Source organism: Natator depressus, chromosome 6, assembly GCF_965152275.1.
Source record: "Natator depressus isolate rNatDep1 chromosome 6, rNatDep2.hap1, whole genome shotgun sequence".
NCBI classification, from domain to species: domain Eukaryota; kingdom Metazoa; phylum Chordata; order Testudines; family Cheloniidae; genus Natator; species Natator depressus.
Genome location: NC_134239.1, coordinates 68886106 through 68900524, shown reverse-complemented (window position 1 = coordinate 68900524; position 14419 = coordinate 68886106). Strand labels below are relative to the sequence as shown.

At 41.1% G+C, this 14419-nt stretch overlaps 1 protein-coding gene across 2 annotated transcripts in view; it reads right to left on the bottom strand.

The window, feature by feature from the left end:
* Window positions 1–1730: 1730 nt before the first annotated feature.
* The window catches only part of VPS39 (VPS39 subunit of HOPS complex), a 32417-nt gene continuing 19728 nt past the window's right edge, over window positions 1731–14419 (bottom strand). For both annotated transcript variants that reach the window (XM_074955652.1, XM_074955653.1), the window contains 10 exons: window positions 12554–12627; window positions 11771–11869; window positions 11347–11464; window positions 10049–10177; window positions 9330–9432; window positions 7587–7632; window positions 6823–6972; window positions 5638–5772; window positions 5247–5338; window positions 1731–3977 (listed from right to left, as the gene is read on the bottom strand). In XM_074955652.1, the coding sequence (XP_074811753.1) occupies window positions 3902–3977; window positions 5247–5338; window positions 5638–5772; window positions 6823–6972; window positions 7587–7632; window positions 9330–9432; window positions 10049–10177; window positions 11347–11464; window positions 11771–11869; window positions 12554–12627 (1022 nt within the window). In that variant the 3' untranslated portion in view covers window positions 1731–3901. The remainder of the gene's footprint in view (window positions 3978–5246; window positions 5339–5637; window positions 5773–6822; window positions 6973–7586; window positions 7633–9329; window positions 9433–10048; window positions 10178–11346; window positions 11465–11770; window positions 11870–12553; window positions 12628–14419) is intronic.

The following is a 14419-nucleotide window of genomic DNA, read 5'->3' as shown; positions in this document are numbered from 1 at the left end:
AGCGATACTCTGTTTTTGTATTGGGGAGCTTGGTACAGGGACACCTCTCTAGCCTGGCGTGCTGGTGACTCCAAGGCTGGTGCTTTGAAAATCAACTCTGTTTTCCCTTAGAGGTGACTCCAGTATCAGGCCTATCAAAAAGTCCTTCACCACAGGATAAGGTTTCAGTGCCAAGATAATATGAAGGCAGAGGATACCACAGAGCAGTCAGTACTTGGACCACAATACACACACAGTGCAGAGGAGTCAGTACCAAGGGCAGTGTGATCAGCAAATTTAGAAAGTACCATGTAAGTTGCCTGTCAGTCCTGGAACTTTTCAGGCTTATAGCCCTTAGATGTATGAGCCTGAGACAAGTTACGCAGGTGACGACCCTTCTGTCTCTTGCTTGCAGTGTGATCAGCAAATTTAGAAAGTACCACGTAAGTTGCCTGCCAGTCCTGGAACTTTTCAGGCTTATAGCCCTTAGATGTATGAGCCTGAGACAAGTTACGCAGGTGACGACCCTTCTGTCTCTTGCTTGGATTCTAGAATACCTGTACAGAAGGGGTCTAGGTTAACTAAAAAACTTATGTACAGTATATGAAATATATATACACATTTGCCAGGCACAAAAAAGAACTGCATTAACTACACTGCCGCCAACTATACTAACTATATTATACAAGGTAAGTAAATTGGCAGTATGCAAAGTAGACACTTTTACTGATTCTGGCACTAAGATGGAACTTGTAGAGGCAAATGAGGCACATTCGGACCCATTCTGCCCTTACGTGGTGGTGCATGAGGGCATTTAGGGTACAGGTTGGCTACAGACACTGCTGGCCAAAAGAATCCAATCTCATGTGCCTGAGGCACATGCAAACCAAGAGTGAAATCTATGTGGACAGGCATGTGAAGTAGTAAGATTACAAGGGACATTGCAAGTTGAAGTACCAGCATGCTCAACTTTACACAAAACATGGAGACAGAAAAATTTCTCAGAACACATTTCTTTTACATTTGCTGACAGGACTTAGATGTATTTTTCTCTCCCAATGCCTTTACATATGTTCACCTGTAAAAACATTATGCCACAGAAATATTGTCTATTTCATGTAAAAAAAAAAAAATAGCATTATACAAACAATGTTAAGGCAGAGAGGGGAAGAATAGTCTTGGAGCTAGGGCACTGGAATGGGGAAGTCAGTAGACTGGGGTCCTATCTATTTCTGGCTCTCCCAGAAATTTCTTGTGGGACCCTGGAAAATATCAGCTTTAAACCTATGTTCCCAAACTGTTTTGTAGACCTCAGCAAGAGAGTTAAAAATATAAAGTCTTGCTCAAAGAAAATCACTTCAGTAATTAAGTTATGAATGTCTGACATTAGTAAATGCCACTTGAATGGGAACAACTTTCAAAGCATAATTAAAAAAACAAAGGATAGAAAATATAGAGCTTTAAAACATTCAAGTGAATAGTAGACTCTCATAGCTCTCTAGATAATGTTCAAGTTCAGGAACCAACAGGCAAGAGGGGCCTTAGCCCAGGTTTTTAAAAACAGGATAGTGCCACCTGCATTATTTTCAGTAACATGAAATGACTTCTGAAGACTAACAGGTAAATAGCAATAGTACTGGGATCTCAACTTTGTGTTACTGACCCTTAGAAGACCAAAGGAAAGAAATAATATGTAAATCCAGAGCAGCTCAGCTAGCTACTATCATCCACACAATAAAATGAAGAACAGACTGGTTTACAATATTTATTACAATATATTGCTTTAAACAAAACTTCCATATGGTTAGTAAATCCAAACCATAGTATGAGGACAGCAGAACTGCAGCGCAAACCACACCTCTGCAAATGTATGCAAAAAAGCTGAACAGAGGCACGTAAGCGTCACCGTGAAAGAAGAGTAAACTACAGACCCCAACAGTGGGAGTGCAGATTTACAGGCAGCAGATAGTCCGATTTACCCATCCTCCTTACCAATATCGGAAAGGTCTTGTCTTCTGTATGCAAAAACTGTAGGGCCTTGAGAGATACCCTTCTTTCACTGTCAGCTCCCAAACATCTTCCTCTTGTACCTGAACTAGTATATAAACACTATATAGAATATGTGCAAATTGAACACAAGCATGTATTAGGTTCTCTTGTTCAAACAGAAGGTTAAAAAAGTAAGTCCAACACCCCTAACCTCTACAGAAAGGCACCACCAGCAGTATTACCCAAGACATCTAAGGTTAGTGGCAACCATGGCCTTGAAACAAAAAACAGATGGCAGAAGGAGTAGGCTATATGACCACAGTATGGTATTTGCAGAGTTTGAAGGTGAGGTAGGATCAGTTATATCCTACAGAAGACCTGTTGCTAAAAGTGTTTTTAAAAAAGGGACTTAAATAAACATGTAAACAGTGGAATTCAATGACATTGTGGGCAGATGGGTTTTTGTTTTTAAAATTTATTTTCTCAACTCCTTGTTTGGGGAGTAGAATAGATTTTAAAGGAAAAAGTGTATGATAGTTGTGTGCCATGCTCCATATCATTTAATACTTAATTTTAGAAGTATGGCTAAACTGGGATGTTATTACCCACATTCAATTATGCTGAACCATGTGTTATTGCTGACTTTGTTCATTGCTGCTCAGATTCTTTGTACAGTAAGTGAACACGCAAGTACCCTTATATCAACTTTGCTATAGATTAAAGTTCATGGAAAAATAAGAAAAGTATTACAGACTATGAAGAAGTATACTGCATCCAGTTTTGTGTATTTAGAATCCTCACGCCAAAGTAAAAATTTAGAAAAAAAACAAAAACCACCAACCTGGGCAGAAGGGAGTTGATCTAAAGCCCTCAGAGACATCGAAATGCAGTCTATATTTTACTTTAATGCTGGAGAGAGAACTATAGACTGAAGAGCTATTTACATGCATAAGGATCTCCAATGTTCTCTAGAAGCTCAAGCAAGAGATACATTTCAGTCCCTGTCAAAAATGTTACTTTTAGGGGGTGCTCTTTTTGGTACAAGTGCAAGTGAGAACTTCCCTTCTTCAGATAGTCATTGCTGCTTCTCAAAAGCATCCACTCATGTTGGAAGTGACTGTACACAGTGCAAACAGTGTGTGAGCTAATTCATATTTACATACCTCTAACAAACTAAAGTCAAAAAGGGAAAAATAAATGCTTACCACTGAAGCCTACTGTGTATGACTAACTCCTGTGGAACTTCTGTATATCAGAAAATGAGTTGATAAGCACTCTAGGCATCAAAGATAAAAGTTCCTTTGTTCAACATCTAGTTATTCCCAACATTGGGACAAAGGTGAAGTCAGACACAATTGTTCAAGTATTAAGCACAAGAGCCTCATCCTCTTGCTCGCTCTCCCTCCCCCGCCCCCTCACACACACAACTTGGTGGATAAAAGTAGATTTCAATACAATGTTAATACAGTTGCAGTGACTTTTCAAGGATTTTACCTTTTGAGGAATATTAGAGTGAGCCACAAACAAGGTCAGATCAAGAAGTTTTTACCTTAATAGAAAATAATTTACTTTAAAACATGCCCTCATTGGTAAACACCACAGAAGTGTTCAGAAACTAGCCTGCAAGGTTTGGAGCACAATACTAGCTCATTGCTGGTCAATTTCCATTCTTCCTCATCTTGGTGTGTTAAGAGGTATATATAGTTGCCAGCAATTTAACAGTTAAAAATGTCAATTTTCAAGTTAAGTCAGTACTGCCAAGTTGCAGGTCAAGTCAGTCCAGAGACATGCTGGGTACAAGCTATTTATAACATGGTCCTAGCAACATGCCTCAAAACTTCAGATCATCAACTTTTCCTAAACAAGTCTTCACTTCTGTATTTCATGCGCGTGTTGTGGCTAGTGCAGTCCGTCTAATATATGGCAACATGTTTCAGGTATCTGCCGTACTGACTTCTTTGGAGCAAAAGTAGTGCACAACTACTGCATTAGGGTATCGGGCAAATGCACTGTGAAGAAACAGAATAGCACACAAGATCAAATGTCAGTATAATCAATACCCAGTTTTCTCTGTTCCCTATACAAGCTTGATTTTTGTTACAGTCCGAAAAGTGACTACATAAGACTGCTACTTTCTTAACGAAGAGAATTCCTGACTAAGTTTCAATTATAGCATCAGTTTTATTGGAGATGTCCCAAGCAAAGAACTCAGCTGGGCTTTGCAGCATCGTGACTCAGAAATGAAGTACACAGTATACACTAACCCTACCTTCACCCAGTACTTCAAGATCATACTTAACAGGGAAAACTGGATCAATGCACACCAATAATTCAGTGCTCTAAGAGACAGCTGACTGTATTCATTAAAGCAGCAAGCAGAGAGAGCTCTATTCTCCACTAGATTCTGAATATCAGTCATGTCTTAAGAGGGAATTAATCCCACCACCAGTAACAGCAGCTAAAAGTTCTTAGGTGATATAAGATTTAGTTTGGAGCGGACGCACTGAAAGGGGTGAGGGAAGGGAACGTCAAAATCTCTGCTCCACATCAGACTGATTTCTTCCTGAAAACTCCAGGGATGAAAATGGTGAGAGGAGAATAATTATTGGAAGTTTTGACACCAAACCATTGCTGCTGCTCAGATGCATTAATGTGATTGGCACATAATGTGCAGGTTGATTTGGGAGCACAAAGTAGCCATCGCCACACTTAAGGTTTCAGATTTACAAAGCCTTTATATTATATACATTATACTTTCAAAACTGAGAGACCACCTATAAAAATGTATATAAAGAAGCCATGTGCAATCCTAACGAGGGCCACTCGACATGGACCAAACTGTACTGTGTTTACAAAGAGTTTTCAGATTCTAGGATGCAAAACTACTTTTTATAGTGATCATCATCCACTCTGTACAGAGTTCTGAGCTCTGCAGTCAACATCTTAGGTGATATCAGCATATCAACTACTTGCTCCATCAATCTTGGAAGAAAAGCCCCATGAAACTTGAAATTGCTTTATTGTGTCTGTGCTGGAGGCTTAAAAATCCAAGACAAGTTATTTTTGCAGTTCATTTTTTTTTTTTTTTTTGTTATAGGCATCAAGAGGTTAACCACTCTGCTAAGATTACAGTTTCCAATTCATTGTACACTTCTGAAAGTTCTCCCTCAGTTGTCTGCTCCTGGATTTACAGATCCTTACTTCTCTGCAAGAATAAGCCAGACTAATTTGTTTTTGTACCACAAGCCTCTTTACGAAGAATGCTCTGTATTACTCACCTATTTCCTATCTTCTTTTTACACACAGTGCACACTTTTTCCTCTGTGATGATACACTTCACCTGCTGATGCAAAATCCTCTCCTCCTGAACCTGTAGGAGAATGGAAACATGGTAAGCAGTGCAATGCCACACCTCAGCCACCTTTCTAGTCTGAATAAACAGAAGGATAGTATTTTTAATTACCTTTAGTTTCCCACTATCCTGAAATGCAAGAGTTATGATTTGCTGATTAGTGTGCATTTAGTAATCTAGGCTATGCTACACCACCATCTAGAGGACAAGTTTTCCTATACTGGTAATGAAGAGCTCAAATTTTTACAGTCTTTCCATTTAACAGAACTTTTGAAAATCCACTCTGATAAACGAGGATAAAAGAGGTGGATACAAACCCTCAGGAATTCTGCATGAAGAAGATTTTTTAGTACTTGGTTGAATCGCTTCTTCTGGGCATTTTCTTCAAGGACTTTTTCTAGGAAGATTCGAATCTCACTAATTTGAGTATTTGCTGGGAGCAGGTTTATAGCCTAGAAGCGACAGGACAAGTTGTAAGAAAGACGAAGGGGTATGGAAGGAAAACAAAAAGCAATGGGATTGAGACATTCATTTTTGTCCAGTTTCAGAGCGGTAGCCATGTTAGTCTGTGTCAGCAATAAGAACGAGGAGTACTTGTGGCACCTTAGAGACTAACAAATTTATTTGAGCATAAGCTTTCGTGGGCTAAAGCCTACTTCATCGGATGCATGCAGTGGAAAATACAGAAGGAAGATATTACACACACCATGAAAAAATGGGTGTTGCCATACCCACTATAAGGAGAGTTATCAGTTAAGGTGAGCTATTATCAGCAGGAGAAAAAAAACCTTTTGTAGTGATAATCAAGATGGCCCATTTCCAACAGTTGACAAGAAGGTGTGAGCAACAGTAGGGGGAAAAAATAAGCATGGGGAAATAGTTTTACTTTGTGTAATGACCCTTCCACTCAGTCTTTATTCAAGCCTAATTTAATGGTGTCCAGTTTGCAAATTAATTCCAATTCGGCTGTTTCTCATTGGAGTCTGTTTTTGAAGTTCTTTTGTTGAAGAATTGCCACTTTGAAGTCTGTAATCGAGTGACCAGGGAGACTGAAGTGTTCTCTGACTGGTTTTTGAATGTTATAATGTTACTGTTACTCACACCTTCTTGTGAATGGTTGGAAATGGGCCATCCTCATTATCACTACAAAAGATTTTTTTTCTCCTGCTGATAATAGCTCACCTTAACTGATCACTCTCGTTATAGTGGGTATGGCAATACTCATTTCTTCATGTTCTCCCTCTCTCTGTGTATGTATGTGTATATCTATCTATCTTCCTTCTGTATTTTCCACTGCATGCATCCGATGAAGTGGGTTTTAGCCCATGAAAGCTTATGCTTAAATAAATGTGTTAGTCTCTAAGCTGCCACAAGTACTCCTCGTTCATTTTTGTCCAGATACTTTTAGGATCTGCTCCCAGAGCCTACCCTTAACTCCGGTGTTTTTCACTGTAATTCAAGATATAGCAACTACCCATATCCATAAGGTAAGGAATCCTTACCTTAGTAGTATCTAATTTGCTGTGGTGCAATTCTAAAACCTGCAGGGCAGCCTGGAGATTGGCTTGAGGCTCCAACAGCTCCATCTTGATTGGCCCCAGGCAATGTACACTAGGTGGGGATAGATACATCCGGAGTAGAGACAGATACACCTGTTTCACACAAACACAATAAAGACTGAAGCCTAACAAAAACAGACACCACTGAACTCTAACCGCTACAGGGCTAACTCTGCAAAACACCATGGCACTGACAAGTAGGGATTTTGATATAGACTTAAAATCTATTAGCCTTAAGCAGCTTGTCTCCTGAACAAGTTTGTGCATTGATTAAATATTCACGCCTTCAGCACAGAACAAATTTTAGAAATTAAAATTTGCACCTCCTTTCTCTACAGCTCTGCTGCATGTATTCAGACTCATCTGTTGTCTTAAGTAGCAAGTTTTACTACTTTTTATTCTGGTTAGCAGCATCAACACAGCCCAGAGGGACACAGCTGGATTCTATTCCTACTTGTAAAACAGAACTGTTTGCCAACGAAAAAGTTCAGTCATTTCCTACAACCCAGCAACATTCCAAACAGGAGAGAAGTTGTGAAAAATGTACGACAAGTTCCTCAATAGTAGAAGATGATACAGAGGACCCTGCCCCCTGAGAAGTTCTGAGCAACCACAGGTCTCCTTTAAATTTGCTAAATATGGAGACAATAGTTTAATTCATGTATCACTCACATGAGCAACAAGAATATGGACATAAAGCTACTCACATCTTTGTTGCCATCTTTGCTTCTGTCATAGTGTTTATGGCAGTACCTACAACAGACGTGAAATGAATGAAATGTGAGATTGTCTTGTAAATCAATAAATCCACACAAGCAATAAGTATTAAGTTTGGACAGCCTCAGCAATACAGAACATGTACTAAAAGTAGAGCAGAGCATTTACAAGGGGCACTTTTCATTCTCATCTATGCGATACTGGTGAAAAGGGGAGATTTTAAATTTTTTTAAAAATACTTGTCTCAATCCAAGATATTTAAATTTGAAATAGCATTGAGTTCTGGGGTGTAAACAAAAAAATCTGAGAAACTTATCTTAGGTTGACTATCAATGCAGCCAAAGAAATAAATGGATAAATCCTGGGGTAACAGGCCAATGAATGGTAACAGAATTTAAAATATAAGAAAGAGGTGCCTGATCAGCACACAGCAGGGTGAATGCCTCCCAATAGGCGTTACCTGAAGAGGTATGCACAAAGTTAACAGCCCCCATGTCTAGCTACAAAGAAACCGTTGGAAGCACACCTGCCAATATCTAGGTGCTGGTTAGTTGTATTTTCACCCAAATGCTTTGAATTTGTTAAAAAATACAGAGAGTAATCAGCCATAGACTCCACCTAGCAGGAGCAGCTGCAGAAGCAGACAAAGCAGGGACTACTGCACAGGGGTGAGGGAGAGGGTAAAATGTGGCCCTAGCTGGGCCACCCCTTCCATAGCACCATCTGGACTCAAATGGGGACCTCCCCATCACCAGGAGACCACAGGGAAAAACTGCAGAGGAACTGCAAGGAACTCCAGCCCACAGGAGCAACTGCAAAAGCAGCCAAGGCAGAGACCTTCAGTTATTCAGAGACCTTCCCACAGTTTTGACTGAAATTTCTCTGCCATGTGCTGATTGCCTCTCACTTCCCAGTCTCAGTTTCACTTCTTACCCTCTCGCCCCCTGCCATGTTCCCCTCACCGCCTTCCCTTTTCTTTTTATGCAACTTATCCGCCCCTCCCGACTAACCCCTCTCCTGCCTGCTGCCAAAAAAAGGGCACTATTATAGCAGTGCTTCCTCTGCTTGTGTTGTATGCTTTCCCCTAGCCTCTGTCTTGTCTATTTAGATTGTAAGATCAGAGCAAGGACTGTCACTGTTCTGTCTTTGTGAAGTGCTAGCACAATGGGGCCTCACTCATTTGTTTCTTAGGCTCCATCATAACAAACATGCTGTTTAACTACCAACAACTTCTAATGGAAAAGAAACTCCTTGCTAACACAGTTCCTTCTAATTAAGGAAGAATATTGCAGTAGAAGATTAATATGTAATAATAGGGCACAAGCTAAGAGACAACAAGAAGTGCTTATATTACAGGGTGAAAAACTAAAAAAGCCAGTCAGTGACTGCTCTGCTATTTAAGACTAATTGGAGCCCAAGTAAAGAAACAGGTACTTGGCTTGAGGCACTGACAAATGCAACAGCATGGGAAGGCTAAGCCCCAAGAAATGTGGAGATGCTAGCTGTGATCAGAAGAGTCATTCATGCATCATGCACACAGGGAGAATCCCAACCAACAAGCGTGGCAGGTATGAGAGATCAAAAAGTCTACAATACCTATCATGTTCTAAGTGCACATACAACATTTAACAACCCCACCCCACCCACAGAGGCATGAAGCATCAATGGTTGGAGAGAAGCTATTTTAAAAAACAACCTTGAAAAAAATGGACATGGAGGGAGAAAAGGCTTACATTTCAGCCATTTTGGTATCCTTCAGAATGTGGACATAAATAATGAGGGCTTGTTCATGCTTCCCCATACGACCCAACAGCAGGGCACGTTCTTCTAGGAGACCTAGAGGGGGATCATCATAAAGTAATAATCAGTGCCTGCCACAGAAAAGGGAAAATTCAAGCTCCACTACAACAACAGACCAAGGAACTGGAAGAGATGGGAACAGGAGTGAAAAGCAGGAGAAAAGTATAAATTGTGGCATGAACAGAAGGTCAGACACGACTAACTCGATGACCCATCGGTGGTGTCTAACCACATCAAACACTATGACTTTACTGGATCCTGAACTATTTTTGCCAGTGCCCCCACCACCTTTTTTACTGAACATGCTTGGGATGCTTTGCGATGCGCGTAGGATGCTTCAAGGGCCATTGTTGGTCTGCAGCAACCGAAGTTCATCTACAGGTTACAGTATAAATTTAAAAGAAGTCAGTCAGCAACTCATCTTATCCCACCACAGACCCAGAGGGGAATTTCACTGTACCAGTCACAAAGTCCAAACAGCCAGCACTGGTGTATACAACAATGATTGGCAACAACTGACCTAATAGTTCTTTTCCATTTCTAGTTACTATAATTTTATAAACAGGAAGGAGAGCACAGAAAGATGTTGCTGTGCAACATGAAACTAAATAGGTCTCAAGCTGAGGGAAGCTAGAGCATGACTAGCACTCACCATCAAAGGGGAAATCACTGATGAGCCTACTAGGTTCATAGCAGCTAGAAATCTCAAGAAAACAGAGCAGCTTTCTCCGATACTCCCCCAGCTCCCCTTCCTCCTCTCCAGCAGGCACTGGAATTTTATCTGTGAGGGGGAGAAAGCTGTCAGAGTTAGTATCATGTGGGTTCTCCCACAGTAACAAAGGGAACAGGGAGACAGAACATTTTCACTGAACTATTTTGCAAGAAGTCAAATGTTGTTTACAATACCCCATGCACTGGGGACCACGTGCAATAAAAGATGCATGAATGACTCTTAAGGAGTTGAAGACGATGGTCTCCTTTTTTAAGCCACTTGATAATGAAGCAGATAAGACTAGTAATGAAATTGAAAACCTCTCTTTCCCAAACCACAGAATTCAGGAAAGCCTAGTCTCAACTCCACATAACCATGACAAAAAAAAAAAAAAAAGTTTCTTGTTGCTACCCTAGAATTTCCTTTAACGCATGAAACGATAAGCTCTATATAAGTTCACCACTATTGTACTCCCTTCATCCTACATTAGAAGCATGCTGGGCTCTTTTCTCTAGTAAGTGCACTAGCAAAGAGAACCTACAATTTAAATAATTGATGACATGAATAATGGAATGGACAATTTACTTATAAAATCTGTGGATAACGCCAACGTGGGAGGGGTTGCAAGCATTTTGGAGGACAGGACTGGAATTGAAGAGGACCTGGATAAATTGTAGAATTGGTCCCACACTTTAAGAATGATGTGGATAAATGAGAGAGAGTCCAGAGGAGAGCAACAAAAATGATAAAAGGCTTAGAAAACCTGACCTGTGAGGAAAGGTTAAAAACCTGGGCGTGTTGAGTCTTGAGAAAAGCAGACAGAGAGCCTGAAAACAGTCATCAGGTATGTTAAGGTCTGTTATAAAAAGAGGATGATGATAATTGTTCCCCATGTCCACTGAAGGCAGGACAAGAAGTAACGGGCTTAATTAGGAATGCTTTTAGCTGTAAGAATAGTTAAGCACTGAAACAGGGTTTCAAAAAAAAAAAAAAAGGGCTGTGGAATCCCTGTCTTTGCAGGTTTTTAAAAACAGGTTAGACAAACACCTGTCCGGGATGATCTAGGTATACATGATCCTGCCTCAGCAAAGAGGATGGACCAGAGGACGGGTTGAGGTCCATTTCACCCCTACATTTCCAAGAGACTTCTAAGACAACATCTAGCCAGTGTGCTCTGCAATCTCCCCTTCCTGTATCACTGCCTGTTGCAAGACAAGGCAGATCATGGTTAGAAATACCTGCAGGGAAGGAGCAGAGATATTCCTTCATTAATCCTTGCACCTTCTCACAGTACAGCTGGATCAGACAATTGTGGAATTCTGAGCCTGTCTCCTCCCAAACATGGATGATGTGTTCCTGTGAATAAACACACAGTTCAAGAGCTCATCAAAAAGGAAAAAAGCTTCCTCTTCCTTCAGAAAGTGAGTCCGTGCAGTCTAGCAACAGTTCCACACTTTTCTCCACTGACCACCACTTAGGAATGCTAAAAATGGCTCCCGAGTCCCACTCGCTTCCACCTCCTAACAACTGTATATTTTGTTTATTTCACCTCATGCTGAACTTAGTATTCTTTACAAAATTTCAGATTCTAACACTCAAGAGCAGAGGCTTAATAAATACATATGTTAAATTAGCAGCACTGTTTTCAATGTAAGTTCTTACCAGGTAAGGGATAGCCAGGCTTTTAAAGCTTTCTATCAAGAAGCTGAGTACTTTGTCTCGAGGCAGGGATTCTACTTCAGGAAGGTCTTCTGTAAATATCTGCCAAACAAAATTTCTATTCAGGGACTGATTTTTACATGTAGAGTATAGTCTCGTTTTTCTTGCAACACACAAGCCCTCAAATCAAATGTGGGAGCTGTCTGATGAATGAAAGCAGCAGATTCACCCACTTGGCGCTGCCTTGTATCTGGAATGAGCAGCAATGTTCTCCATTGCTACCCTATGTATCACATACATTGCCTACTAAAAAGTGCACTTAAACTTGTGTTCTACCACCAGAAGCTGCAGCAGAGAAGGAATGAAAAACGAAGAGAGCAAGTTATAGCTGGTATTTAAATATACCATATGAAATTGTGTGCAACAAAATACATCATCAATAGTAACATTACACAGGGCCCTTATTGCTGGTTACAGCAAAAGCCCCGCGTACAGGGGGAACTGCATGGATGAGAAGCTTTAGTTGTCGTGAAATTATTCCCACATGCTCATCTTCAAGTAGAAGGCTATTTTAGGAAACACGTAGGCATGCTCTACCTCCTTCCGTTACCAGACAGGTAAGGTTCTTTAATTTCTGCACTGAATGTAAGTGAAAAACTAAACATTGCACTGGAGTTCAATAGTAATAACTGGACTCCGATCTCTGAGGACAAGGACAAACAACTGCTGCAATACTAATGGCATCAATAGCCAGATGAAAGATACATCTAATGTAGCAACTCTTACCTTCAATCCATCATCAGGAAAGTCTCTGAGCACCCATGTGGAATAGAGGAACACCAAGTGCAAGTTTTCTGTGCCTGGAACAAGAACCAAAGTAATAAACATTCACCACAATCTGCATTACTGGTTCCTGCACGTGCAGTGATTTGCATAGTGAAGTATGTTCACAACCTGAGGTGCTAGAAGTTTGATTTAAGAAAAAAAATAAAGCTTGAATTAGAGAGAACAAATTCTGTACTAAGGCCCCAGTTTGCCATTCAGCTAGCTCCCACTTGCAAATCAAGTCAGCCAAATACATGGGGGGGAATAGCTCAGTGGTTTGAGCAATAGCCCAGGGTTGTAAGTTCAATCCTTGAGGGGGCCATTTTGGGATCTGGGGCAAAAATTGGGGATTGGTCCTGCTTTGAGCAGGGGGTTGGACTAGATGACCTCCTGAGGTCCCTTCCAACTCTGATATTCTATGATTCTATATGGTACCATTAGACTTAAACAATCACAAGAAAAACAAGATCCAATGGCTGGAAACAGAAATAACAAAATTTAGATCAATAAGATGCTCTTAAAAAAACCAGAGTAATTAACTATTGGAACAACTTGCCATGGGTTGTGGTGGATTCTTCATCACTGGAAATTTTTAAATCAAGATTGGGTATTTTTCTAAAAAAAATATTCTCTACTTTAAACAGGAATTATTTCATGGAAGTCCTAAGGCCTGTGCTATATCAGACTAGATGGTCATAACACTTCTGACCTTATAATTTCAGAGATGCCAACCTTGCTCGGAGTCTTAGGAATGTTTATGAAAAAAGTTAGGGAGAAATAGGGAAGTTGCTTGGACCTGTGCCAACTGCCAAAGTTGGGAAGCCAAATGAAGACGGGAGTCTGGAGTAGCGCTTAAAAACGTCTAATCGATATTAGAAGCACTTCTGTGCATATCAGAGTAATAACAGTGTTTCAAGATGAAGTGACATTTAGTAACAATAAACATCAATAGCCATGACCAGGTCAGACCATGATTTTGGGGATATCCTCACTCATTTTTAATCACCCACACCAATCATTTTGGTTAACAGTGGTGGCTGGTGAACTTTGGGGCAAGTCACTGCAGCATAGCAAACAAACAAACAAAACCACGCACCAATCATGCCCACTTCCTCGCATGGCAATATCCCCTCCATCAGGGGGGCAACCAGAATTTTCCTGAGGTGTCACACACACCCCTCTCACCCCCCGGGGCATGCATGTTTATATGGGGTTCCTTCTTTTGCATTATCATGACCTCTTTTTCTCTCTCCCCAGCCCCTTAGAAACAGGAACCTCTCCCCCAGCCTCCATCTATGGTCAAGAGCTGCCCCCACCGGTTGTCTCCTTCCATCAGAACAGGCAGAAGGGGAATATTGGCCCTAAGAAAGCTGCCCTCTTACACCACCTAATATTGGCCCTTCATTACCTTGGCCAGCCCAGGCCTGGACCTCCTTCCCAGGATGATCCTCCTGTCATGTACCCTCTCTTCCTCTGCCCTCTTCTGCCCCTCTGGCTTCTCTCCCACAACTGTGCAGTAAGGGTCAGCCAGAAAACAAGCCATTGTCAGGGGATTTGGGGAGCTGATTCATTGCCCAAGCCTCATGTTGCGTGTTGCACTCTAACTGCCCTATGTGAAATCCCCTGGTGCATTCTAGGTACCTAGAGCACATTGCCATAACAGCACCCTAACCCATTCAAAATCACCACTGTTTGCTTTCTATGAGGCCCTCACTGCACCACAGCGGCACTGGAGCAGAAAGCCCCTTGCAGCCATGGTACTACTTGCGGTGTTCGTCTGAACCAAGTGGTGGTGGGTGACTGACACGCACACACACTTTATATGTT